A 26,320-nucleotide genomic window follows, 5' to 3' on the forward strand; every position below is an offset into this window, starting at 1 on the left:
GCCGCCATCACCGGGTGAGCCCCCAGCGGGGAGAGGCGTGGCCCCAACCCTCGGGGGGAGGCCGGGGGCTGACCTGGTCGAGCTTCTGCGTCAGGACGAAGCGCTCCCGGCCCAGGACGGTGGACATGTGCTCGTGCTCCCTGGTGAAGGCCCGCAGCCACTGGGTCAGCCCGTCCACCGTGGCCTGGCACAGCAGCCAGACGAAGCGCAGCATGTTCAGCGCCCGCTGCACCACGGTGCTCCTCCCTGCAGGCAAGGGGGTGCGCCGGATCAGGCCGCTGCCAGCCAGCGGGCTCCGGGAGCCAGAAGCAGGGCCAGGGCCAGGGCCAGGGCGAGGGCGAGGGCAACCCCCGCCCCCCCGGCCAGCCGCCCCTCCGCAGCAGGCTCCCACGGAGCTGCCCCTTCGCTCCGTGGCTGGTGCGCGCCACTGATTTGTGCTCCAGGACCCGTCTGGGGGCAGAATCCTGCACATGTTCAGGCAGAGAAGGGTCCCCCAAGTCCCAGCACGCCTGGGCCATGCAGCCAGGCAGACGGGGAGCTCCCCACGCGAGCGAGAGTCCCTCCTGGGCCTCAACCCCCAGAGGTCCGGTTCTGCCCCTGGGACCGCGGAGAGGAGCGCTGCAGTCTGTCCCTCTGCTGGGTGGCCGCTTCCAGCACTGGCAGAGCGTCCTGCCGTCCGGCGCCACTTCCTCTCCCTGCCCCGAGAAGCGCCTCCTTTGCCAGCCGAGTTGGTGAGGCAGAGAGAAGCGGCCGTCTTTCTGCCGTCGCACAAACGGGCACAGCATTCCCTCTTACGGTTTTGCCTCGCGGAGCTCCTATTCCGACTCCGGGAAACAAGACAACGCACCACCCCGCTCCTTGCTGAGCGCCTTGCCCGAGAGGGCAGCCCACCTGGAACAGCCTCTTCTTCCTCGCTTGCCTCCTCTTCCTCCTCTTTGCTGCCCGCCTGGTCCTTCAGTTCCACCTGCCGGGCCTCCACATCACCTGCAGGGCACAGAGGGCGGCTCTAACGCTCCCACTGACTGAGCACGGCCTCAGAAGGTGCCCTCCAGTGCTTCGGACCACATTTCCCAGAATCCCCACAAGCATGGCCTCGGGGATTCTGGGAGTTGCAGTGCAGAGTGCCTGGAGACAGCCCATTTCTGGCTGGGCACGACGCTGGCCTGAGAGAAAGGACCGGGGGCAAATCCTTTGGGAGGGGACGGGGCAGGACCCACCTTCAGCATCCTGCATCTCTCGCTCCGCTCGCTCCTGCCGCTGCCGCTCACGCAGGGCGGATCTGGTGTTGGTCACCCAGGCCTGATACGCCAGCTGCAACGGGCGGCCGAGAGTCAGCAAGTTACAGGACGGGGGAAAGGGGAAAAGGGGTGGTGCTCGGCACCCGGGGCCAGAGCAAGTCCTCTCGCTGGTGCAGCCCCAGCGAGAGAGGGACAGAAGAGGCGACGCAGTGCAAGAAGTGCCCAAATAGGAAGCCAAAATGGGGGCAGCACTGGCGCGTGCAGAGAGCTTTCCCTTCCTTCGAGTCGCTCATTGGGGATGTGGGAAGGGGGAAAGGCTGCCTCCGGACCAGAAGAGTTCACTCTTCCTCCGTCCCGTCCCGGTGCCTGTCCTACCAATTCTGTCGCCTTCCTGGGCTCCTTTCCCCCAAGAAGGGCCTTTTACGGCGGGGGGGGGGGATGGGGGCTCTAACCTGAAAGGCGCTCTGCTTCGGCAGCTTCTGGTCCTCCAGGACCGACTCCTCGTCCTCCTCGCTGTCCGTCTCGAACAGGAAATAGTCCCCGGAGTGCAGCACTGAAACCCCGCAAAGAGCAGCCGCTCAGGCGGGGGCTCTCCCGATCTCACCTTCTCCCCGCCAGAGGTGGGGGTGGCGCTCACTTTGGAACCGGGGCATGCAAGGGAAGGGCAGAGTGCAGTGCAAGGACGGCTGAAAGAGTGCCCTTGAGCATGGACAGAGAAACACCGCTCCGTCGTTACCCCCGAAACCAAAGCAAAGAGACAGGCGGGTGCAAAGAGCATGAGAAGCTGGCGTGAGGGTGGAGAACGGGCGCCATCCGCTTCTGCCAGGAGTCGCACGGGCAAGTCCCCCGGCTCCAACGCCGGCGCTCCTTCCTGAAACCGACAGTCCCATCGCAGACTCTGCCTGGCCCAGGGACACTGCCCTGGTCTATTCCTGGGGCGCCGGAGCACCTTCTGGAAGCAGCGGCCTGGCAAAATCCACTAGCAGGACAAGCTACGGGGGGCTCTGGGGGGACGCACCCCTGGGATCTCACCGTGCATGCAGAGCCCATGGGCCAAGGTTGCGGGGCCTTCTCCGTGGCACCCTGACTCCAGACATGCCCCCACACCCCACGAGGGTGCTGCAGACCCTCGCCAGCTCCCCCCCCCCCCGTCGCCCCACATCGCCTGAGTGCTCTTGGGTGCCGTTAGTATTTCTTAGCACGGGGAATATTACGCTTTCCGCTGCCGAATGTCGGGTGGGTGGGAATGAATGCCTTCACACTGGTAAGCAGACCCGAAACGCTTCCGCAACGAGACACACAATGTACGAGATGAGTATGGACCCGTTCACACGAGCGCCGCTCCCTCCTCCGTTTTCCTCACTGCACAGTGCACCAAAATTGAAATACAATTTTGCACTGGAAATACAATTTTGTATTTCCAATACGAAATTGAAAGCCTCGAGGCTTTCTGCGACGGGGGTGGCATAAAAATGCTATAAATAAATATATAAAACTAAATACAGCGAAGAAATATGCTTCTAACTCTGCGCAATCGAATCAGTGGAGATGCACATTTTCAAACACACAGCGAAAGCGACTGGCAGTGTCCTCGCCCCGTGGCTGATGCAGAGATTGGCGCTTCCTGTCGGAAAGGACTGAGGAGGGAGCAGGGCTTGGATGGCAAGATGCGCAAACCTGCAGTGAGCACATTGAACTGCATGGGTCATGCGAGCATTACCACTGTAGTGCCCTCTATCTGCTTCCTTGCTGGGAAGCAAAGCAGGAAGCTCTGGGCTGCGCTCATCAGAATGCGGGTCTCCTTGGGCGGGAGGAAAGAAGAGCAGAGAAGGTCACCCTGGACAAGCCTGTATGGCCGGAGCCACGGAACCGGCGGCCGGCACCGGCCACGGGCGGGCGGTCGGGTGGCCGGGCGCTCGCGCCTCCATCCGTGCAATGGTGCCCTCGGAGACATGGCGCTCTGCCCATCCGGCTACGGCTGCCTGGGAAGCCAGGCCTGTGCTGCACCTGGTAGCGCCCCCACGGACTGGCAGCTGCTTGCCTGCCTCTTTTTCCCCACTGCCGAAAACTCTTGGGCGTGAGCTAGAGAGAGCCCAGGCGACTCTGGGGGGCAGAGGTGCCGGAAAGGGGTGCACGTGGCAGGATTGTGCAGAGAGCACGAGACAGAGGGCGTGAGAGCCGCTTCCCCATCAAGACCGAGGGCGTCGCGAGAGATGTGAGGCATGCAGATGGCAGAGCGGGCCGCCACCCCGCAGGGCTCGCTCGCTCGTGCTCCCTCCAGCAAAGAGTTAGGTGGCTGAGAGATGGGTCAGGTTAGTGCGCCCGGGCGCCCCCCAAGCCGGGGCCGGGCAGTACCTGTGGCGTGATCCTGCCAGGGGCGCCACCAGTGCTTCCTCTGGTGGGAACGGTCCTTCTTGGCACCTGCCTCTGTGGAACGGGGCAGAAGGAGCGTGAGGGGGCAGCTTTCCTACCCTGCGGGGCTGCCAAGACGGCCCTCCGGCCCGCCTCCCGTGCCTTCCAGAAACCACCGTGCCTAGCCAGGGGCTGGCGAGGAGCGAACGAGCCACGTTCCCCCATTCATGAAGCCACGGTGGAGGCAGGCACTGCAGGAGAAGAGGCAACCAGGACCCGGGAACACGCCCAGAGCCGGAGAGGCCTGCAAAGTACGGGCTGGAAGACAAGCTGGCTGAAGCTGAGCACGGATGCCCTGACCCTCCCCTCCCCTCCCCTCCCTCATCCCACCTGTCCTGGGAGTCCAAATTCCAGCTGCCTCAGCAAAGCGGACGCCACTCAGTTAAAGACGAGAAACTACCCACACACAGCAGAGGGTGGCACACGGCTCGGGGGGGGCGGCTAGGGTCACCACTGCTGCCCTGGCCCGCTCGGAGGCAATTAGGAACAGATTCTGCCCGTCTCCCCGAATAGCGCCCCAGGCATGGGTGCCGGTATTTGTCTCTCCGCCGTCGGCTCAGGTGGAAGCAGGAGGGACCTCAGAAGGACGCGAGGCTGATCGCTGGGCAGCTCCCTGCCAGCCTCCCCCATTTCTGCAGCAGGAATGGCTCTTGCCCCCCATCAGCTGCTGGACGGAGAAGGGTCCTTCGCCCGGGGAGAGGCGAGGAGCGGTGGGCTGCGCGGGGAACCCCCGTGGGCACCATCCCTGGCTGGGGGACACCTGGGGGCAGCAAGCCGCCCGGGCTGAGGGTGTGTCCTGGGTGGGGGGCGCTGCACACGCTCTGGCCTACGCAGAGGCGGAAGACGAGGGGCCCTTGCCGTCTGCTCAGACGGGATGCTTAACGAAGGACACGAAGCCATCGCAAGCCTCGGGGGCTGCGGCCCCCTTCACAGCGGCCTGCTGGGGCTGATGAGGGGCAGGCGGAGAGGAGCACCGGTGTCCCGGGGAGGCGTCCTTTTCTTGGGACGCGGGCCCCTTCCTCGCCCCAGCCCCGAAAGCCCCCCGCACCTGGCTTGTCTGTCTCCGGAGCCTCTCTGCTGTCCATCGCGAGCTGCTCCTGGTGGTACTTCTCCTGCTTGGCCCGGATCCGCTCCATCCTGCAGGCACACGGCGATGTCGCGGGTGGGGCCCGGCTTCACCCACCTCTGCTCTCTTGCCTCTAAGCCCCCCACCCCAAGGAGCTGTCCCAGGTACTCGGGGAAGACGAGCAAGCGCCACGGGTCCCCAGCACTGCGAGGCCGCCCCGGCGCACCCACAAGGCCCCTGCGTCCAGCGTCACCGGGCTGCCCCTCGGCCCCGCTTCTCGAAGCAGACACGGTTCCTCCTGTCCTCTCCCAAGCAAGGGCAACCCTCCACCCGCCCCACCTCTGTCCCAAAGCGCGAAAGGGCCCCCCCGCCGCCCCAGCCACAGCCCCTGCCCCGAGACTCACTGACGCTTGAGCTGAGCCAAGGACTTATTCTCCGCCTGGTGATGGGAGCGCATGCGCTTGATCGTCCTGGCCTTGTAGAGAGCGAAGCCCCTGCGGGGAGACAGAAGGGGGTCAGCAGAAGGGGGGGGGGCTTCTGCCAGGACGGGCGCAGCCCCTGGGCCTCGCCTCCTGCTCCCGACCGAGAAGAGCTTTGCTGCGGTGCTGACCGAAGGTCCATTTCAGCCAGAGCTTGGCTCCTGGGCAACCCAAAACTGGCTGTGGAGGTGTCGACACCCTCGCAACTCAGCCTCGGAGAAGGAAGACATGGGCGAAGGCAAAAGCGGTGGAGCCAGAACCACTAGTCCTCATGAGCATCCAGCTTCCACAGCCGGTAGCTAGGCCTCAGGAGACCCACTTCAAACTAGGCCCGGCCGGTGGCCACGTGCAAAACCTTGGGAGCCCCCCAGAGGTTAGCGAGCGGGGAAAGGGCCGGTGCTGGGGGGAGAGGGCTGGGCTGGGACCCCTGGCCGGCTGGCTCCGTCCTCGGGCCAGCAGTTCTGCCCCCCCGCCCGGCTGCTGGCAAGGCCAACAGACGCCTCCGATGTGAGGGGCCTCCATATTCCTTGCAGTGCTTCTTCAGAGCTTTCTGGGGACTGTCCATGGTGGTGCAGCTCTCTGGGGGGAGGGCGTGGAGACAGCAGTTCAGGTAGCTCCTAGGAAGCTCAAAGCAAAAGCTGCCATGGGCAAGAAGCCCGGAGCCGGCTCTCCTCCCCCTCCGCCCCGCCTGCCCCTCTGGGGTTGCAGCGTCAGCCCCGGCTGCGTCCCCGCAGTGCTGCGGGGCCCAGAGCGCCATGCCGGGCTGAGCCCAATCCCGGCCGCTGGCCCAGCTCGCCCACGCGGCGTCATCACCCGTCCGTCGGTGCCCACCTGGAGGCCTGCAGGGCCGAGGCCTGGAGGTCGGCCATGACGTGGAGAAAGTAGTAGCTGAGGAAGACCCTCCGCTGCAGCAGCAGGAAGAAGAAGCAGATGCTGTCCCAGATGATGCCGGCCTCCTCCACGGGGAGCGCACAGTCCTGGCTCTTGTCCACAGCCTTGGCTGGCAAAGAAGAGGGGAGGGGGGCTCTGAGCAAGGCCTCCGGGCGGGGGGGGGGTTGTCCCAGGCGCACACACACACACGGCCCGGCTCTGCCCCGCGCCACTCCATTGCTCCATTCCTCGGGTCGTGGAAGAGCTCCGGCTGCCCAGCTTTGGAATGAGAAGCTGCACATGCGCAGAGCGCTCCAGAAACGGCCCCCAGGCCTGGCAGTTTTGTTCCACCCACATATCAGGAGCTCAGAAGCAGACTGAATCCCCGTCATCCAAGACGCTTCAGAATAAACGATGGCGTGAACCTCAGTGACAATGACGAATGATTTAAAGCCCGGAACGGGGATGGGCGTGCAAACAAGAGAAGTGCTTCAGAGCAAGCCGTAACGGGGGACCCCACAGGGCCAGGAAGCCCAGGGCCTGAAACGGATTAGCTGCACCCCTGAACTCAGAGGCCCCATCCAGGGCCCAAGTGGAAAGCAGGGCCGGCTCGACGGTTGGGTGGAGAAGTGACCGTCCCTGTCAGCAGATGCTGGGAGGCGGCAGCGAGGCCTCGGCGTGCTCTCGCGTCAACACAGGCAGCGACAGCCCAGGGCGTAACTCTTCTGGGATGCAATTGCAAGACCAGGGAGCCCCGTCTTGGGCACTCTTATCCCAGCCGGTGCACGGACTTGAGGGGAAGAAAACCGAAACGGGGCAGATGCCCAAGGCGCAATCCTGCGCAAGGTGCCCGATCTCAAGAGTCACAGCTGACTTTCCTGATATTCCGGATGCTTGAGCCTTGGCCCCTCCCCAGTTCCCATTTCCCCCCTGCTGCATCCAAGGCCTAAAACGGGGGGGGGGGGGTGTTATTCAATACATGGCTGTATTCACACAACGGAACCGAAATTCGATTCTTGGCACCGGAAGCAAGCAGCAGTATCGAATGCACGTTTCTCACGACACGACCCAGAAAAGGTAGGACCAGCGGTTTGAGCTTGAGCTCTACCGGTGGCGGGCACTCACGGTCGTAGTAGCCCTTGACTGTGCAGGCCAAGCTGAAGAGCTGAATCACCCAGCAGAAGCTGCTCTGCATTTGCTGGACGAAGACGCAGGAGAGGAGCTGCGGGGGAAGAAGAGGGGACGGGGGCCCCTGCGTGAGTGGCAGGAAAGGGGCGCCGCGAGCGCGGGGCACGTTCTCACCCACGACCGATGACGGAGCAGGCCCTCGCTTGCCGCCGCACGCACGCAGAGCAACCCGCACGGCACGCAACTGGCAGACCTGAGGAACGAGGGGCCGCACAAGGAACGGAGGGGCCCCTGCGAGAGGGACTCCGCGGCAACCCCTACCGCCAGCATGTTCTTGGCGATGATGACTGTGACGTTGTAGAGAATCAGGCAGTCCCACAGCACCAGGCGGGCGCGGCGCGGCCTGCGCAGGAGGGCGGTGCCGACGAGCAGCAGGTAGAAGCAGGCCATGAGGTAGCCCAGGCCGAAGACGCTGATGCGGTTGGCGCCCGCCACGAAGACGATGACCAGCACGAGCCAGAAGAGGTAGCGGAAGACACACACCTTCAGCATGTCCAGGTAAGACCTGGGGCGGGGGAGACCGGGATGAGGAGCAGGCAGACCGCTCGAGCCGGGCTGGAGCGGGAATCCAGCAGGGCAGAGCGGAGCTTGGGCAGCGGTTGCTCCCCCGTGGCTCCGGCAAAGCCCTTCGGAAGCCCTGCGAGTCGAGGCTGCTTGACTGAGACCTGCTGGGGGACCAGCCCCCTCCCCGGCTGTGGTCCGGAGGGCTGTGCTTCCACGTGGCCCAGCCTTCCCTGGCTGGATGCGCCCGGGCGCCGCGGAGGCTTGCAGGCGCTTCTTCCGCACCCACCTGCAGTTGACAAAGTTGGGCACGGGGTTGGGCTCCCCCGGCTTCAGCTCCGGCTGCTCCCTGTTGTCCCCGGCCAGGTGCACCCATTCCTCCGCCTGCTCGTTCGCGAAGACCTTCCACTGCTGCGAGGCGCACAGGAGGAGCAGGAAGTCGCCTGGAAGAAGCCAAGGGGCGCCTCAGCAAGCGCCGGGGACCCCACGGGAAGGCTGCTTTCGCAGGAGCGGGACCATCCCTGTCCAGCCTGGCATTGCCGGCACCGACTGGCAGCAAGTCCTTGGGCTTTCCCAGGCGATGCCAGGATCAGACCCCAGGTCCCAGTCCGCCCTGCCTGGGGTCCCAGTTCAAAGTCCAGGATCCTCCAGATGGACACACCCCTTTTCCTGGCCCGCTTTGCTCCCAGTTGGCCCACTAGCTCTATCCATGTTTTCCCCCTGTTCCAACGGTCTGGAATGTCCCTCGCAAAGCTTAATGACACGCAACATGAGCGAGTGTTATGCTAAAACGTTCTTGGTTTGGGGCTACTTTGGGCCCCCCTCTTCTCCCTTTGGCCCCGCCCATCCCTGGAATCGGCCCCAGGGGTTTCCGGAAATGGAATCCGGCCCTCGCACGGACACGGGTCGGCACACCCGCCCGGCGGGGAGAGCGCGGCCGAAGAGCTGCCCCTGGTGCTGAACGGAAAGTGCCACGGCCCGGCCCGCCAAGCCAAGCCAAGCCAAGCCAAGCCAAGCCAAGCCAAGCCAAGCCAAGCCGCGGGGGGCCCGCCCACGCTCCAGGGAGCCCCGACTGGTGGTCCCGCAGGAGTCCAGCAAGCCCCGCAGGGGACCCTGGGAAAAGAGCGCACGGGCTCTCGCGGGCACTCACTCATGAGACTGACGGCGTTGGGCCTCATGAAGAAATCCGGGAGGTACATCCACTTGATGAGGACGGAGTTGACGGGGATGCTGCCACTCCACCTCCAGGGGTAGTCTAGAGGGCCAAGAGACACGCGTCACCGACGCGCGGAGAGGGGCCCCCGGGCGACCCTCCCCAGCGGGATGGGCACCCGCTGACCAGCCACCTGGCACCCCCGCACCCCCGCGAACCAGGCCTTCGGAACAGCTTGCCCAGCACGGGGGCTCTGAGCCACACAGCCGTCTCTGCCGCCTGTGAAGAGGCATGCCTGGCGATCCGGAACGGGCCTGCTATTTCTCGCTCCCTTTCTCTGCAAGGTGGCCGCCACCGCAGGGTGGGGGGCCCACGGCCCTCTGCATGCTCGCCAGCCGGCCTGGCCGGCGGACTGGAGAGCTCTTCTGCCCTGAGGTGTCCTGCGAGATGGTCTCACGGCGACAGGTGGCGACTAAACATGCCGCCATTTCCTGCGGTGAGGTACAACCCCCAGTGGTGGGTAGACCCCGCTTTGCAAGGACGGACCCCAAGGAGCGTGGCGGGGGGGGGGCACTCTTCCAGGTCAGCAAGAAGGGAGGGCGGCTGCCCTTGGTGCCCCCGGAGCTGCAGGCTCACCCAGGCAGAGGACCGGAGGAATCCCGACACAGAGGAGGTACTGGAGAAGCAGGAAGAGCACCAGGAAGAGGCAGTACTTGGGCCAGAGCCGGGCGATGGCCTGCCGCTGCCGGCGAGTCAGGATGACGACCAGCCAGCAGCCGTGGAAGATCACCATGAAGTTCATGCGCTGGCCGATCACGTTCACCATCATCAGGAAGCAGATCTGGGCAGGAAGGGGCGGGGGGGGGGGGGGGCCGGTGAGAGGGGCTCTCCCGGCGGCACACGCGGCCTCCCGGGGGGACGTGTGGCGAGCGGGGCTCGGGCAGCCACGGCCTTCTCCCTTCGCCTCGCAGAGGCGGCGCCTTTTACTTGCACGGGGCGACAAGGGAGCGTGCGGGCCGGGCTGGACCCAGCGAAGGCGGGGGGGTCCGAAGCAATTCGGCAGGGAGCCCCCAACGTCTGGGGGAGCCCCTTTGGGGTGCCGAGTGCTCCCCCGGGCGCTCGCACAAATGGCCGCCGCGGACCACCAGGGCGCTCACCTCCAGGCCGAACTTGTAAAAGAAGTAGTTGAGGAAGTACTTCACGCAGCTCCTCAGGCCGCTGTCCACGTTCTGGTGCGTGGCCTCGTCAAAGATGGTGTGGGTGAGCGGAGGCGCCAGCTGGTGCTGCTTGCGGTAGTATTCCTGGCAGCGGTACACGACGGCCTCGAAAACCAGCAGGACCAGCACCTGCAGGTGGTTCTGGGGAGGCGGGAGGAGAGGTGGGCAGCGGGGCAACGGAAAGACGGGTTTATCGACTGGCTGCATTTCTAGATCACCCCAGGGCCAAAGCCGTCTGAGTGGCTGACATCATTCTCTAATTGTTCGCAATTAAAACGGCAAAGCCACTTGGCCCACGGAGGCGGAGCCGAACTCAGCTGGCCAGAGAGTCCCAAAGTGACGTAAAAACGAGGTGAGTTTTTCTGACAGGAGCGTTCGGTTCTAAGCTCTTCCAACCGCCCTTCCTTGAAAATAACCAGTCCATGGGATAAGCGCCACTTGTTCTTTTCAGTTTGTAAGGCAAGCGAAAAGGCCGGCGGCTGCGAAGGGGCCCTTGGGGGCATCCACTGCCGTGGCCGTGTACCCCACCCCGTCCCAACAAAGCGGCCAGGGAGGTGTGCCTGAAGGACCGGGAGCGCCAGCTTCCCATGTGGGGCCGCTCCGGTTGGAATGGCCCCTCCCTTCCCAAACAGCTCAGCGGCTGAGAGAAGAGGAAGGAGGAGGGAGGCGGCCTGGGAACCTGCTCACCTGGATGTAACCCAGGTTGGGGAAGCCCTTCCGGATGCCGAACCAGTTGGCCGGGTCGACGGGGCCCTGGTAGAGGGTGGAGTTGCCAATCTCCTCTGGCAAGAGGTTGGTGTTGTTGGGCTGCGGCTGCGGAGGAAACAAAGACGGTGTCCTTTCGCTCGTCGCATTGCGATCCCGCGGCATCCCCGACGAGACACCTCTGGACTCGTGGCAGGCGAACGAAGAGGCCACCGGATGGCGCATGATTCCGCCAGGACAGAAGCGCAGCCGCAACTTGGGAGCACCGGCCGTGGTCCTGTGGGGAGCCCCTGGCTGTCGGGGTGCGGCCACGGCTACCCCCTCCTCCCCCATGAATCTGCCTTTTGAGACGACGGCCTCGTGCGTCTAACAGGAGGAAGCTCCACATTCTCCACTGTACTTTAATCTGTCCTGAAACTCACCCAGCCGCTTATGGGACGGGCCTTCTCGGCTCTCTCCGCACCACGCAGTTTGCACACCCTTATCCCGTCCTCTCTTCCTCATCCTTTTCCCATCTAAACAAGCCCGGATCCTGTACCCTTTCCCCGCTGGAAGTTGTCCCAGCCCCTTCACCAGTTCAGCCACCCTTCCTGAACTTTTTCCAGCTCCACAACACACTTTCGAAGCTGCTGCGGCACAACTGTGCAGGGTGCTTCCGGCACGGTTGCACCAATCGGTAAGTGTAAGGCGTGTGTGATCCTGGAGGTTTTACGTTTGACGCCTTTCCTGGTTACTCCGAACAGGAAAGGGGCCGGCCCGGCCCGGCCCAGCCGCTAGGGCTGCAGCAGCGCAAGAACCATCAAAGCATTCTGAGCGTATTGTGAGCGCACTCAAAAACTCACCCGACTCCGTCTCGAAAGCCAGCGAGGTGCATTGCCCTGCTGCTTCGGCACAGAAGAATCCAGGGCCGAGATCCAGCCCCAGGTTTGCCTCTCTGGTTGCCCGCTGCCCAGACTGGCCAAAGGCACCATCCACACCGCGGGGCGCCCCGGGACCCGCGCACACCCCGACCCACACAGGTGCGTCCACCGACGGGCTCCGCGATCCTGGGCATCTCCATACCTCAGTGCAGTTGCTGGCGTACACCTGAGGGTCGACAATCTTCAGCTGGTACAGCATCTTGCAGACGATGATGACGCAAACCCAGACGGTGGACAGGCAGGAGGCCATGTGGCGAAACCGGCTGTAGGGAAGGGCGATGGCCCACAGCGCCACCAGGAGGAAATTCATCACCGACACCTGTGGCGGGGACGGGAAGGACGGCGTGGCTCCTCTTCGAAGCCGCGCCAGCCAGACGCGGGCCCTGGGGCCCCGACCCCCCCACCCCCCGGGGCATCTCTGCCGCCCTTGCTCACGTGGCAAGCCCAGCCCCCCCGCCCCCCCCCCCTCCTTCTCGCCCCCCCCAGGGAGCCCCCGCCCGCCCGTTTCCTCCACGTCTCCCCACCTCCTCACCTCCTGCAGCGCCACCCAGACGATGTACAGCGCCACCAGCTTGAGGACGTGCAGTTCCAGCAGCCGCAGCACGAAGACGCGGACGCGGCTGACGATGTCGGAGAACCTCGCCCCCAGCACCATCAGGCGCTCCAGCACCAGCCCCCACTTGCTGGGCGCCCCCCCTGCAGAGCGGGAGATGGGGAGCGCGTGAGGGGCTGCTGGGAGCGGCGCTGTTCGGCCAGAGCGACAGATCCCAGGCTTGAGGGAAATAATCTGGGCTGTGGGTTTTTTACTGGAGCCACGAGATCCACAAACCGCAGCCTGGAGCAAAAGGCTCCTGGAAGGGGAGGATTCTGCGCACGGGGCCGGAAGAAAGGGGGCGCCTACTTTCCCGCACTGGGCAGTGCCGGAGTAGCCCAGGAGTTCCTCACTTCGGCCACATAATCGAGGGATGGGAGAAGGCACTTTGTCTCCTCCATAATCATTAAAGATGGTAAGCCAGCCACCCTCCCCGACCTTCTGGGTTCACATGGAAAGCCCCAGGCGGGGAAACAGGCCAGTCCGTGCCCCCTTGCAATAAAAAAGCCTAAGCAAAGCCCAGGTCGCTTGCTGCCTCGCATGAAGAGCATGCAAATTTCAGCAGCGACTCAAAAGGACGTGTTGGCGGTTTCCCTGCCCCTTTTTCCCCTCTGTGGGCACATGGAGGGCGCATGGGTCACAGGCCCATTCAGAAAGGGGGCTGCGGACCAGGACAGAAAGTCCTCCTTCCCGTAAGGGAGGCGGGAGCCTGCTCTGACCCTGCACCTGGCTACTGGAGAAAAGAGAAGCCCTGCAGGGGCACAGGCAAGACAAGTTCTGGGATCGCCTCTTTGGGGCAGCAAATTCTGCAGACACCCCCTGCGGGGCTTCCCCCACCTGACCTGGTGCAAGGAACTTGCGCTTACCTTCAGAGGTGGCATCGGCTGCTCCTTCTGGTTCATGCTCATCTGCCTCTCCATTCTCTGGATGCAACAGCAACTCGCTTCCGCTAGCCTCGTCGCCCCTAAAGAGCCAGGAGAAATTACTGCAAACAGGGTGCGGGGCAGAGAGACTCAAAGGGAGGGATTCCTGGAACTTGGCAGACACATTTTCTGAGTACGGAACAGCCAAGCCCATTTTCCGACCCATTTTCCCCCCTCCTGCCCCTTGAGATCGGAGTCAGAGGCCCTCCTCTGGGGGCCGTCCTTGAAAGAGGTCAGGAGGGTGACTACCCAGAGCAGGGCCTTCTCTGTGGTGGCTCCCCGACTGCGGAACACTCTCCAGAGAGGTTCACCTGGCACCAACGCTTCTTTCCTTTCGGCATCTGGTGAAAACCTTTTTGTTCTCCCAGCACTTTGATTGTTAACCTGATATAAGGGGTGGCTTTATATTTAACATCAGATACTGAGGCTGTAAACCGAGGCACATGGAGGGAGCGCGGTGGGGAATCGCTGTTCTAGGGCCGAGCTGGGAAGAGCTCCGTGCTCCTCCTGCAAGAGCGACACAGTCCCGGGGGCCTGCGGCAGAGGGGGACCCCCACCACCTACCCGAGCGGCTGCGGGCCACCCGGCCCCGGCGCGAGCACGTCCTCCAGGTCGGTGATGCGCATGAAGGGGCGGTGGAAATAATGCAGCTGCAAGATGCAGGCCAGCAGGAAGAAGCCCGGGATGAAGATGCTGGAGAAAAGCTCCGAGACGCTGAACTGCTCCAGGCCCAGGTCGCCCAGCCTGCCGGGGACGCAGGAGAGAACGGTGGGGCTGCGGCCCGGGCCGTTTTGGCTCAGGACGAGGAGCGAACCGGGAGGGAGCGGCTGGGCGGAGCACGAGGAAGGGGCTCCCGGCACCACCGAGAGCAACCGTGACTCCAACAGGGGCTGGACAGGTCCCTGGAGGAGCGGCAGAGACCGTCAGCCAGAAGTGCAGCCTCTGAGCCTGCGGGCCCCGGGGGACGCACGTGGGGGGGTCTTCCCCTGGGGCCCCTGCCCAGCCACAGCGGGGACGGAGAGCTGGGCCAGACGGGCTCCCCTTCCTCTCACAGAAACCCGGGGACCCTGCCCGGGGAGCACCCCCGCCGCCCGGCCAGGCCGCCACTCACTGCTCGTCCGTCAGCCCCGTGAAGTTGCGCCAGTACATGGGGAAGTCCTCGAACTGGAAGGTGTACACCGCGATGAGCACCAGCATGGTGTAGGCCACCACGAGCCACCAGAAGGCCTTCAGGAGCTTCCGCCAGAGGCTGTAGTACACCTGCAGGGGGGGGGCACACGGGTCAGAGGCCCCCGCGGGCAACAGAAGCCCCTCGGGTGGCCGGGCTGGCAACGGAGGCCCCAGAGCACAGGTGCCACGGCTGCCAGGCACGGCCGGCAGCCCTGGGCTGGAAGGGCCAGTGGGCTGGCCCCGTATTTGGCCCCCTGTCCCCACAGGTGCCTCTCCAAGCCTCCTGGAGGGGCCGCATGCCCCTCGGGGGCTGCAAAAGCTCCTGCCTGCAACCTGGAGGGAGAGCTGCCGCCGCTGCTGCCAGTCAGTGCTGCCAGCACTGGGCCGGATGGGCCGGCTCTCCTGAAGGCAGTTTCCGCCGTTTCCCAACCAGCACCTGAGTCCACCACCCGCCGCTCTGGCCCTGCAGGGCCGCCCGCCCCCTCCAAGCCAGTCGGTGCCCCACCTGGAAAAGGGCGAGGCAGAGGAGGAAGAGGAACATGTACGCGATCTTGTAGACCACCAGGCGTCCGGCAAAGCTGACGACGATGAACATGCCGGCACAGACCAAGATCCAGAACTTGGCGTAGAAGCCCGTCACGTACGCCCCCAGGACCTTCAGCACGTCCCGCTTGCGGCCCGGACCTGGAAGAGGCAGCAGTGGGAGGGAGGAATCGCCACGCGGGACCAGGGGAGAGCTCTGCTCCCGAAAGCGAGCCCAGCGCTCCTGGGCCGGTTCTCACCTGCGTCCCCAACCGTCACCTCCATCAGCGGTGTGGGCGGTTGCTTCCTTTTCAGCAGCTTCTCCTTCACGAATTGTCGCACGAGGAGCCAGAAGGTCAGGGTGTAGAGGAGCTGCCGGGAAAGATGGGAACAGAACAGTGGTTAGGACATGGGGAACTGGGATGCATCCAAAGGGGGCAGCCAGGAGGGTGCAGGGTCTGGAGATCAAGCCCTGCGAGGAAAAGTGGAAAGGCTGGAAGGGATGGAGGACCAAGGGGACACAGGGGGAGGACGCCACTCTGTAAACTCAGGGCGGAATCCCCCAAATGACAGGCCCGGTGTAGAGCTGAGGGAGGCAAGGCGGTGCCTTCCAGATGTTTCCGCCGAGACTGGGGCCCCAGGAGCTGCTGTCCAAGAGAAGCAGAGGGCACCAGCTGCCTGCCTCTGCCCGAGAGAGCGAGAGAGAGAGAGAGAGAGAGAGAGAGCGAGCGAGCAAAGCAGTGGAGCAAAGGGCATGTGGCGAGAAGAGGAAGGCCGCTCAGGCTGGCGCGCAAGACGGGATGCTCCGGGGTGCATACCTTGGCTCCGAGGTAGAGGCAGGGGTAGGGGGGGTGCACCAGCCCCAGCTGCTGCAGGGGCATGAAGCCGACCCTGGCAGGCAGCTCCGGCTCCAAGTCCATGCCCCAGACGTACTGCAGGCTGCAGAGGGCGATGCCGTAGAGGAGGATGAAGGGCGAGCACAGCATGGCGAAGTGGTGCCGGTTGCGCACGATCCAGATGAGGCAGGCCCAGAGCAGCAGCACGAAGGTGAGCCAGCTGTGGTACGTGATGCTCCACACCTGGGGAGGGACAGCGGGAGGCGCGGGCTGAGCGGGGACGGGGGCTCCACGGCCGAAAAGGCGCCGCCCCAGTGCCCTGCCTTTCAGTCCCTGCTTTGGGGCACTGCTCCACCGAGAGACGAGGGTGGCCGACGTGGGGCCCTCCAGGTGTCTGGGCCCACAGCACCCATCATCCTTCACTGCTGCCTCTGCGGGCTCAGGTGAATGGGAGCTGGAGGCCAGCGAGCAAGCGAGCGAGGGCCACGAGGCTCGCATCGCCGTTGCAAAAGGGCCGGGGACAAACGCACTGTGCGACGCCCTTGGCCCGGCGGAGCAGGGCTGTTTAGTGAATTACGGGGTCTCTTGGCGGCTCCTCAGGGCACGGGCCCCACCGAGGCAGCAATGACAGGAAAGCGCACGCTCCGGGCGGGCAGGCAGGGTCACAGAGGCACCGGAGGAAGTGCAGCCAGGACCCTGCCCTCGAAGATGGCTCTGGAGCTGCAGCCCGCGGTAGCCAACCGGGCCAGAGGCGCCACACGTGGCTCACCAGCTCGTGCTCATGTGCCTGCGTATTTGCAAGCCTGGCTCAATGTGCCGGTCCGGGCCTAGACGGCCCCCTCCCCCCCCCCGCCAATGCCTGAGGCCCTCCTGCAAGTGCTGCTTCCACGGGGACCGTGAGAGGGAAGGGCCTTCTCGGGGTGGCCCCCTGATGGCGGGATGGCCTCCCTGCGGAGCCTGATGCCACCTCTGCTGCCCTTCCAGGGGCGGGTGAACGTGGGCCCCTTCTCCAAGGCATTCAGCAGCACATGGCGGCATCTCTGCCTTTTTTATAACCAGAGCACGGCTTTGTCGTCTAAACCGTCGTGCGTTTTCTGAATTCTTCCAACTCTCACGCTGGTTTTCTTGTACCGTGATTTAGTCTTCGAGGACTGTTTTGCTTCTGAGGAGGACATGCCCCGGCTTCTCTCAGCCCTTTGCCTATGGCAGCACCTGAAATGGGCCTCGGCCGTTACTCCTATACGGGCGGCCGTATTTCTCTCGGGTGCCTCTCTCCGCTTCCACAGCCCCAGCTGCTGCTGCGAATCCAGGCCAGGATCTCCGGCCACGTTCCTCGAGAAACGGAGGGCTGGCAGGGGACGTTCCCTGGGAAACCGGTTCCCCAGGAGAGCGCGTGTGCGCCGCACTGGCGGCCGCGTCTGCCGTCCCTCCGCTAGGCCCCCTTCCTCTTGCCGGCCGCCCCAACACCCCCCACCCGGCCCGGGCTCCCCCCTCCGCTCACCATCATGGCGATCAGGGCGCAGACGTAGCTCTGGTCCATGACCATGTGGCCCAGCGAATGCAGCAGCGCCGGCCTCTCCTTGTGACGCGCCCGTTTCCTGCCGACTACAAGGAGGGGGGTTTGGAGCACGTGCAGCCACTCAGGCGGAAGCGGGGCTGGGTGGGGGGGTGGCAGGTAGGGAAAATGCCATTCTGAATGGCCGACAGAGAGCCGCCCGTTATCCAGCCCCGGGTCGCGACCGGCACCGTCTCTCTGGGATGCCCCTCCTTCCTCGTGCGAGGAGGCCGGGAATTTGGCCCCGGGATTTCCTGTGTTAGTCCCAACGAGAGGCACCGCCGCACTCAGTCACGCCGTTCGGCCACCTTGCGCTGCACTGGCCCCGAGATGCGTGAAACCGGAGCAGAGCTGCCTGCATCCCATGGCTCCCTCACCTGGCGGTGGTGGCAGCCGCCGTTCTGGCAGGTAAAAGCGGGAGGAGACAAGACGAGAAGCAGGGCCATCGCAGCAGCCCCTTCCACTCCTCTGCCCTCCCCGCCCAGTTTTCCTCTCCTGCCACGTTTCGCTTTTTTAGACTGTAAGCCTGAAGGGCTTGCTTTTACTGATGGTGTGTAAATCTTCCCAGGAGCCCCTTCGGCTGAAAAACTGGGTAAAGGGCTTCCGATAGACAAAGAAAGAAAGATGGAACTCTCCAACGCACGGAGCTGATCCTCCTGTGACCTCCCCGGGTGCAGAGCCAGTGCCCAGTCTGTCAAGTGCGGGGTGGTCTGTCCTGGCTGGTGCTCCCCCTTCAAGGCCACGTCGGAGCTGCTCCTTCCACGAGAGCGGCCACGGGCCGGGGCCATCGGCACGTGAAGCCTCGCGGTGCCGCCACGGCCCCGGCCCGTGGTGCGGAAGGCGCTTCGCATCGAGGAGCCCCGGCAGCAACAGGGGCGCCGGCCGCTAGGAGGCAGCACTGCCTCACGCCAAGCCCTCCGGATGCTTTTGGCGGAGCCAGAGGCCGGGGCGAGAGCCAGCTCGCCCTGCTCCGGGCAGCAACCCACCCCGTTGCTCTGCGGCACCGTGACCTGGCCCGAGCCAAGCCCCTTCCACTCCCGCAGTCGGCCGGCCGTCACCCCGGCGCGGCTGCCCAGCCTCTCTGCCCATGCCCTGGAGGCGTGTCTGCCCCAGCCGGAGGGACGAACTGGACCTTGGAAAGCTCTCGGTGCAGCCGGGTGGGAGGGAGAGGCAGCCGAAGCAGAGAAACATTCCCGCCCGCTCTGGCTTCACCCCCTCAGGCCACTGCCTTTTATCCTTCTCCAGTGGGGGAAAGTTGCACAAGCCCAGAAACTGGCCATGGAAAGAGGTGTGGCTGTGCAGGAAACTGCAGGTCAAGCTGAGGCCGGAGGTCCGGCCACCCTGGTTCGCCCGCATGGCGCTCAGAGCAGCTCGCGGCTGGGCTACCGCCCCCCAGATGCCCCGGAGTCATGCCCGAGCGCTGGGAGACCCTGCCTGTGTCGTGGTCTCCGCACTGTCTGAATGCCCGGGAGAGCCCAGGAGGTGGGGACTAGGACTCCCAGCATTCCCGGCCCGTGAGCAGGCTGGCAGAGGCTGCTGGGAATCGGAGCCGCGGCATCTGGAGGCCACCCAGCTGCGGAAGGCTGCTGTGCGCTCTGCAGCCGCGTGGGGCTGGAGCCGGTGCACTGTGCCACGGGGAGAGGCGGGCGCAAGCCGGCCGGATGGAGGCAAGGTGGAGGGGCAGAGGCGGGACCCCAGAGCAGCCCTCACCTGGCTGGCCGGCCTCTCTGCACACGTGCACGGCGGAGGCGGAGTCCTCAGCATTGCCAGCGGCGCCTTCGGCCTCGTCCAGCATGGGCTGCGCATGGAAAGAAGCGTGAGGGAGACGGGGGGGGGGGGACATGAGCAGCGACGGGGCAGCCCAGCGTGGCCACGGCTGGGCAGGTTCAGCAGGCGGCTCGGCTGCTCCAGGGAGCCCGAGGCCCGGGCAACGCTGCGACTCCGGGGCAGCAGGACCCTCCTGAGTCTTGGGTTGCCTTCAGAGGCCTTCCCCCACCCACTGCCCTCCTGATGCTCGGGACTACAACTCCCAGCATCCCTGACCACCGGGCTGGCTGGGGCTGATGGGAGCTGCAGTCCAAAACGATGTGTGGAGCATGATCGTCTGCTGGCAGGGATGGGACGGGGTGGGGGGGGGAATACGGCCAGAGGCCACGGCATGGAAGAGGCACCCCGCCATCACACCTGGCCGCCCCGGAGGCCCTCCTCACCTTCGCGTCTTCGGCCAGGCCGTCTCGCTCCATGGACCAGTTCTCCATCTCCACCGAGTCTGAGGTTGAGCTCACGGCATCCCTCTGCTTTTCCAAAAAAAGGGGGGGGGGTGAAAAATCATGGCTGGGGGGCGATTTCTGAGCTTCCCTGGTACCCAGCCAGAAACCAGCCAGCTACGATCCCCCTGCCAGGTGCGGGGATGGGCAGGTTCGTGGGGCGTTGCAGGAGGACGGGGAGCAACCGGGGGCATCGCTCACCTGCTCGCTGGAGTACAACTGCTGGAACCTGACCAGCCTGGCCAGCACGTAGCTCAGCAGCAGCAGGATCCCGGGGTTGGCGTAGATGGGCCAGGGCAGGCCGTCGTTCAGCACCAGCACGTTGGGCCTGCCGCAGCCCCCGTGCAGGACGATGGCCTTCAGGCCAAACAGCCTGTGGCGGGGAGACGGGACGAAACTGCGGACGCCGGCTTCGGAAACACCACCGGCTTGCTCTACCTGCTCTACGCGTGCGGTGGCTCCGGAAATAAGCCCCCCCCCGACGGAGTCTGCAGGGTACAACCCCTGGCATGGGGGACGCCCCAGATGCAGGGATTACAGGAGTGAGACACACAAATACTAAAACGGTTTCTGAACGGATTTTCGGACCGCCTGGAAAACAGGGACGCTCTGTGTCACCCAGCCTCGCACTGTCCAGGTGTTCTGTGCAACGCGCACCTGTGGGGATGCCGCCTGGGCCCGGGAGGCGCAAGGGCATGGGGGCCACAGGTAAAGCTGCGGGAAAGGGGAGGCTGCCACGCCACACCTGCCAACCAAAGGACTTTCCCACGGGAAATCGTGCAGGCTAAGGGACGAGCGGGGCAGGCAGCACCCATTCCACCCGCAGGTGACCGACCATCGGGGCGCGAAGTTGGCGGGGCCAGCAACAGCCTCCTGCTTTGATCCTGAGCCGGCCTGAAAGAGGGAGAAGGCTCGCCTGTTTGCACAGGTGTTCTGCAAAGCCGGCCTCGCTGTGTGTGGAGCGCCAGCGGGACGGGAGGGGGCCCCCGCGAGGCTGGGAGGTTTGGCCAGGCAGGGGCGGGTGATCCACAGGCGGCTCGGGTGGCAGGGGGGCCCTGAGCACTCCGGCTGCTCTTTAAAGCCAGCGCCTTGAGTTTCAAAGGGTTTGGAGAAAGAGGAGAAACCGGACAGGCCGGATTCTGTCCGACAATCTCAGCTGGCCTCTTCCAGTCCCAGGGTGGGTGCGGGTGGAATGCGAGCCAGTCAAGGCGGGCGGATGTGCCGAGCTGGGGCTTGTACTCAATGTTTCTAGGAATGGGAGACCCGGGTGTCGCGAAGGGACGGGTCAAAGCACATCACTTTCCTGGGCAACACCGGCTCAGATCAGGGAATTATTCACACAGTCCAGACTGCAGGAGGGGAGGAGGGGTGCTCAGCTGGGGCACAGAAGCCCCCGTGTATATTTGCTTGTAATGGAGAAGAGGACTCAGGAGTATCACCCATGCAAAATGGGATCGCCTGTGCATTTGTGCTTATATGTAAACGATGCCTCCACTTCCCCCCAGTGCTAGAAATAAATTACGCGATGAAAAGGCTGCACGAGAAATAAAGGAGTGCATGAGACAAGACAGGAAGCCTGGCTAAGAGACCCCTTGGACTTTTCCTCTACCCTCCCCTTCCCTTTCTCCTTTCATGATGTCTCTTGAGATGAGATGGAAGGCCTCCAGGCCGGGACAATTTTTGATCTTACTGATAGAACATAAGCCCAGGAGCCTTTTAGGGCGAATAATGATCCAACAGAGCTAAGCAAACTGACTGCATTCAGGTGTGTGGTTTCTTTCTCCTTTGATCGCAGGTGCTGCTTCCTGGACTTCAAGGGCCACTCTCTAAAGTGCCAGGCTGGGCCTCACAAAGTTGAGCTGACGTATCCTTAAACAACCCCTTTTCCTCCCAGCAGAGAGCCGGCTTCTCTCCTTTCTCGCCACCGCAGGAACACGCGTCTCTGCTTCCCAGCTTCACGTGCTGTTTGGTCCTCGGCGGAATTGCCAATTAAACAGCGGAGCTCGGCCCGGCCCGTCTGCTCTGTGCCTTCGAGGACCAAACACCAAGAACAATGAATTCTTGGTTTAATAACAGGGGCTGGAGAGAGTCAAAGCTAATTTATCCCGTCTGGCACTTGATGAATCAGATGTGGAGATAAGTAGCACTGTCTATTCTGAGAAAGGCACGCCAGCAGACTGCGCAGAGATGCAGGGAACTAGGGCACCTAAAGGCCATCTAGCCGTGCCTCGTGCCTCACCTAAGCTGCCAGCCTTCCCCAGCAAGGTGCCCTAGCCGTAGTTTGGACCTCCTCTCCCACCAGCCCCAGTCAGCATGGCCAGGAACGCTGGGATTGGGGGTCCAGCACCTCCGCCCAGGCTGTGAAGCAACACACCCATGCGTCCCCGTACGCTCTGCTTGCACCCGCGCGTGCCCACTTACCGTGCCCAGAGGCCGGCAGGTGGAAAGAGCTCCTGCGCGAAGGGGGTCTGGTAGGCATAGAGGCAGATGAGGTGGCCTCCGGCGAAGACACCCACCACCACGCACAAGGTGGTGACGGCCACGTCTCTGACGGGGAAATGGCAGGCCCACCAGGTGCAGAGGGCCACGAACAGCAGGTAGTACACACTGGAGAAGGCGGAGGGCAAGGTGATCCCTGCGGAGGAAGCCAGAACGTCGCCGAGATGACCTGGGCACGGCACAGAGACTACAAGGCGGGGAGCTGGGAAGGCGACAGGTGAACACTGGCCAAAGCAGCCATCATGAGGACTAGAACCCTGCTTGAAGAGAACAACTGTGCGAAACTGCCTTATAACAGGCCGGCATGCATGCGGGGAGGGTGACGGGAGCTGCAGGCCGACACACTGCAGGTTCGGTTGGCGGGGGAGGCCTGCACGATACTCGCAGCTGGGTGAAAGCTGGGGTGCCTCCGCCACACGGGGGGGGAAGGAGCCAGGGGGCGCGCCTGCCGCTCGGCCGCCGCACCTACCTGCCAGTGCAAGCAGCACCATGGCCAGGAGTTTTCCCGCAGCGATCAAGAGCCAGTGGGCGGTTTTCCGGAGCTCGGCCGCCAGCCGCACCCGCTGCCTCGCGGAGCCCTCGGCCGGGGCGCACGCGGAAGCCGTGGGGCTCGGCGGGGCCTCATCCACCGCTTCTTCCTGAACGGGAAGGGAAATGCAGTGAGTGACCGAGCGGCACACGCGGGTCCAAACTACACTCTTCCGGGCCGCCTTTCCCAGCTCGGCCCTCTCCGGGCCTGCCGACTGCAGCAGCAGCAGCCGGGTGGCGGGAAGTGACGCCCAGCAGGTCTGGGGGGCTCCAGGCTGGGGAAGGCTGCTCTGGCGAGAGGCGCTCCGGGCACTTCCGGCACCCATGAATAATGCACAGGCTGATCCGTCCTGAGAAATCGCACACTTAATTCTGATGGCCTGCGGCCAGCGCTGCATCTCCCTCCGGCTTCACACAAAGGAGGATCGGAACTGCCGGAGACGCCGGATTCTGTGAACCTGAATTGCATTACGCGAAGTCATCAAAGCTGCATCCCCGGTCTGGGTCGGAGAGCCTCCCGCAGCCTGCCACGGAGGCTCCGCGGTCCCGAGGGGGAGAGACGGCCGGGAAGCAGGGCTGGCGGCTGGGGCAGGGCCCTTCCCCGGCCGCCAGCCTCCCGCTTGCCCCTTGCCCCCGCACCTGGCCTTGTTTATTTCATTAGCTGGCTGTGGGGAGCGCATTCCGCCAGCCTGTTTTCCTTGGCTGGCCGGCTTGGGTTCCCAGCGCCCGAGCGATTTTCCAGCCTGGCACAGCGTTCGCGGCAGAGGTATTTGGGCCCCGCCTCCCGCGGGCTGGCCAGGCTCCGTCCAGGGGCTCCGAGTCCGGTTCAGACCCACTGCACCGAGACTGCAGAACGGGGCAAGGTCCACCCCTTCCCCCGTCGGCCTGGGGGAGCCCGGGGGAAAGGCCGTGGAAGGGCTCCCTGATCTCGGAGTTTCCAGCTGGAGCGCCGGTCTTGCTCCGTAAGCCAAGAGCAGACGAGAGAAGGTGGGCAAGGGAGCGGGATGGCTATGCCCTGGGGCAGAATGGAGCCGTGAAACCTGGGCAGAGCCTGTCACCAGCAATGTCGCTCTTCATATACCATTTCTCCTTGCACAGATCCTATTGCTGCATCCTCTCAAAACACACACACGTGCAAACTGGTGGAAACGCACTCTGCGCCTGCTCAGAGGCTGGCGTCTGTGGGTTAATGACCTTTGCAGACTGGGCGGCACGGAAAAGGGGTCCAGCTTCAAAGCTTTGGCCCTCTTCTCCCCAGCTCCACCCTCCAATTTGCTACTGGCAGTTTTCATTGCAAAGGCCGTCCTGGTGAGGCCCCCACAGCCTGCTCCCCCCCCGCAAGGATGCCTTCGCATGTAGCCCACCACCAGCAGGGCGGACATACCGGGGGCCGGAAGAAGCACTGGCTGGGAACTGCACACCTGATGGAATACCTCTCCTAGCATGCGATTCCTTCCTCTGAGTGCCACCCATGGGGAAGGGCAACGAGAGGGAACGGCCTTTTCGGGGAGGGCCCCCGGCTCTGGAATAATCTCCCTACTGCAGCTCAGCTGGTGCCAACTTCTGCACGGATATCTAAGCGTCTTCATGGCCAATAGTCACAGGCCTACTTTGTACTGAATACTGAGTTAGCTGTTCATTTGCAACCTGTTTTTACCTTCTGCACTCCTGAAATGTCTGTGGTCGTCTCGACTGCAACATGGCTTTGTTTGGGAACTGCTGCAAATGGCCCAGTTACTGGGCAGCGGCAAAGCAAAGGGAAATAAACACTCTGCACTGCTCGGGTTTTTGTGAGCTGCTCTTCTGCCGCCAAGCCCACCCGGAGCAGCTGGGATGGAGGGCAGAACAAAGGACGAGGCTGAAGAGAGCGGGACAGCTCGACTGCAGAAGCCCTGTCGGCGGTCGCCGTCGGAAAAGCCTAGCCGTGCAATCATTTCCAGGAGGGGCGGTACAGCCCTGTCCCGTTTTGGTGGCACGTTCGCCCCCGCAAGACCCTCGAATCGTCCAAAGCAGATCTGTGCCCCCGAGGCCGCAGCCCGTCCCCACAGCCCTTCTCGCTCCTCCCGGCTCCCCTGCAAAAGAGCGGGTGGGCCCTCGGCTGCTGGCAGGACCGGGCAGCCTCTCAGGAGAACGGAAGCCGGATGGCAGCGGGTGCAAAAGTCAAGCGAGCGAAGGGACCCATGGGACGCGCCCGCACGCTCGGCCTCACTGGGGACGCTCCCTGCAGCCCGCCGGCGCATGTCACGGAGAGACCGGCGGCAGGAGACAGGTGGCCCCGCTGCCGGCTGCATCCCTGGGCATCTCCCCCGGCCCAGCACGGAGCGAAGCCTCGGTGTTTGTTAGGGCGTCTCCGTGGCAACTCGGGATCGGCCAGTCCCTCCTCCAGACGTGGGAAACCTGCCTTGGAGGAGGCTGGTGAGTCACCCCTGGAGGTGCCAGGAAAGTGTCGGATCCGAGGGAGGGAGGCAGCGGAGTGAAGGAGCTTGGCAAATCCTGCCTCCTCCTCCTCCTCTCGGCTGGCAAGGGAACGTCTGAGAGCCCTTCGGGTCCCATGGCTTGCATTTGTCCTACGCGTACAAATTTTCCTGCCAATATATATTCAGCGCTTAGGATGCCCTGTGAGGCCCAGGTATGACAGGCAGGGTCTTGGTGAGGATGATGGGGCTTGTTGCCTGAGAAAGATGGAAGGTGACTAGCTAGCAAACGGAGGAAGGTAGAGGGGGCAAAACGGGGCCAGGCGAGCCCCAACCTGGCCCGCTGCAGCAGCAGCACAGAGCGCCTCACCTGTTCGTGGAGCCGGCTGGATTCTAACCTGCAGCTCCCGGCCGCCTCTTTCCGCTTCGGCTCCAGGTGGCTGCAAACGCGGAGGCAGACGGCAGAGGCCACCAGGATCCCAAGGTCGGGGGCCACCAAGCGGACTGAATTGGGGATGTCGTTTAGGTCCAGCCTGGGAGAGTCGGAAAACACGGGGGTTTAGGCTGGAAAAGTGAGCAAGGCTCATGTCGTACGGGGGGCAGGCGGGCGGGCAGGCAGGGCTTCCCAGCCCCGGGGGCAGCTTCCTCCCCACGGGTGTCTTGCAGCTGCCTGGAATGAAGCCCCACTGCTGCCTCTCCCCACCTCTGGACCCTCACCTGGCTGGGGCTGATGGGAACTGAAGCCCAGCGGAGCCGGAGGGCACCAGTTGGAGAAAGCGGCACTTAAGGGGGGTAGTGTAGAGACGCATGTGGCACCCACTTTCAGCCGGAGGGCCGACTAGAATCTGGAGTGATGCATTCTGGGGAGGGGGCAGAACTGGCAGTCTGTTTGGGCTTCATGCCCTCAGCATCTGGCATTGCAACCTTGGAGGGTCGAGGGGGTGGGAAGAGGCAGTGGGCAAAAGCCAGGGCACACCAAGCCGTCCGTGGCCGGGGAAATGGGGCGTGGCCATCCGTGGGACCCAGGAGGAGTGGACTGGGACCCCCGTACACCCTGCTTCAAGGGCGAAGGCACTGAGGCTCGGTAATGCCCCCCCGTCCGCTGCCCCCAGGCACAGCTTCCTTCCATGCTGACGCTTCCTGCAAGGGGCTGTGTGGCTGCAAGAGGACAGCCCCCCCCGGACCCCCCCATTCCTTTACCTTGTGACCCCAATGTGCTGGGCAAGCATTTCCCAGGTGCTGCCTGCAAAGGATGAGAAAAAATA

At 64.1% G+C, this 26,320-nt stretch overlaps 1 protein-coding gene across 1 annotated transcript in view; it reads right to left on the reverse strand.

Annotated features, from left to right (window-relative positions):
• Positions 1-26,320, reverse strand: part of PIEZO1 (piezo type mechanosensitive ion channel component 1) — a 79,087-nt gene that overhangs the window by 10,944 nt on the left and 41,823 nt on the right. The window contains exons 6-36 of the mRNA XM_044428089.1: positions 26,256-26,298; positions 25,426-25,588; positions 22,583-22,751; positions 22,036-22,249; positions 19,816-19,987; positions 19,558-19,644; positions 19,058-19,145; positions 17,294-17,397; positions 15,775-16,035; positions 15,217-15,328; positions 14,940-15,118; positions 14,376-14,524; positions 13,829-14,008; positions 13,208-13,305; positions 12,282-12,445; positions 11,892-12,068; positions 10,812-10,937; positions 10,065-10,265; positions 9,544-9,748; positions 8,905-9,009; positions 8,044-8,197; positions 7,515-7,758; positions 7,191-7,287; positions 6,027-6,195; positions 5,121-5,210; positions 4,699-4,787; positions 3,594-3,665; positions 1,691-1,791; positions 1,218-1,311; positions 892-984; positions 12-246 (exon numbers count right to left, since the gene is read on the reverse strand). Of these exons, the coding sequence (XP_044284024.1) occupies positions 12-246; positions 892-984; positions 1,218-1,311; positions 1,691-1,791; positions 3,594-3,665; positions 4,699-4,787; positions 5,121-5,210; positions 6,027-6,195; positions 7,191-7,287; positions 7,515-7,758; positions 8,044-8,197; positions 8,905-9,009; positions 9,544-9,748; positions 10,065-10,265; positions 10,812-10,937; positions 11,892-12,068; positions 12,282-12,445; positions 13,208-13,305; positions 13,829-14,008; positions 14,376-14,524; positions 14,940-15,118; positions 15,217-15,328; positions 15,775-16,035; positions 17,294-17,397; positions 19,058-19,145; positions 19,558-19,644; positions 19,816-19,987; positions 22,036-22,249; positions 22,583-22,751; positions 25,426-25,588; positions 26,256-26,298 (4,435 nt within the window). The remainder of the gene's footprint in view (positions 1-11; positions 247-891; positions 985-1,217; positions 1,312-1,690; positions 1,792-3,593; positions 3,666-4,698; positions 4,788-5,120; positions 5,211-6,026; positions 6,196-7,190; positions 7,288-7,514; positions 7,759-8,043; positions 8,198-8,904; positions 9,010-9,543; positions 9,749-10,064; positions 10,266-10,811; positions 10,938-11,891; positions 12,069-12,281; positions 12,446-13,207; positions 13,306-13,828; positions 14,009-14,375; positions 14,525-14,939; positions 15,119-15,216; positions 15,329-15,774; positions 16,036-17,293; positions 17,398-19,057; positions 19,146-19,557; positions 19,645-19,815; positions 19,988-22,035; positions 22,250-22,582; positions 22,752-25,425; positions 25,589-26,255; positions 26,299-26,320) is intronic.

Source organism: Varanus komodoensis, unplaced genomic scaffold (genome assembly GCF_004798865.1).
Source record: "Varanus komodoensis strain SLA01 unplaced genomic scaffold, ASM479886v1 scaffold19, whole genome shotgun sequence".
Lineage (NCBI taxonomy): Eukaryota > Metazoa > Chordata > Lepidosauria > Squamata > Varanidae > Varanus > Varanus komodoensis.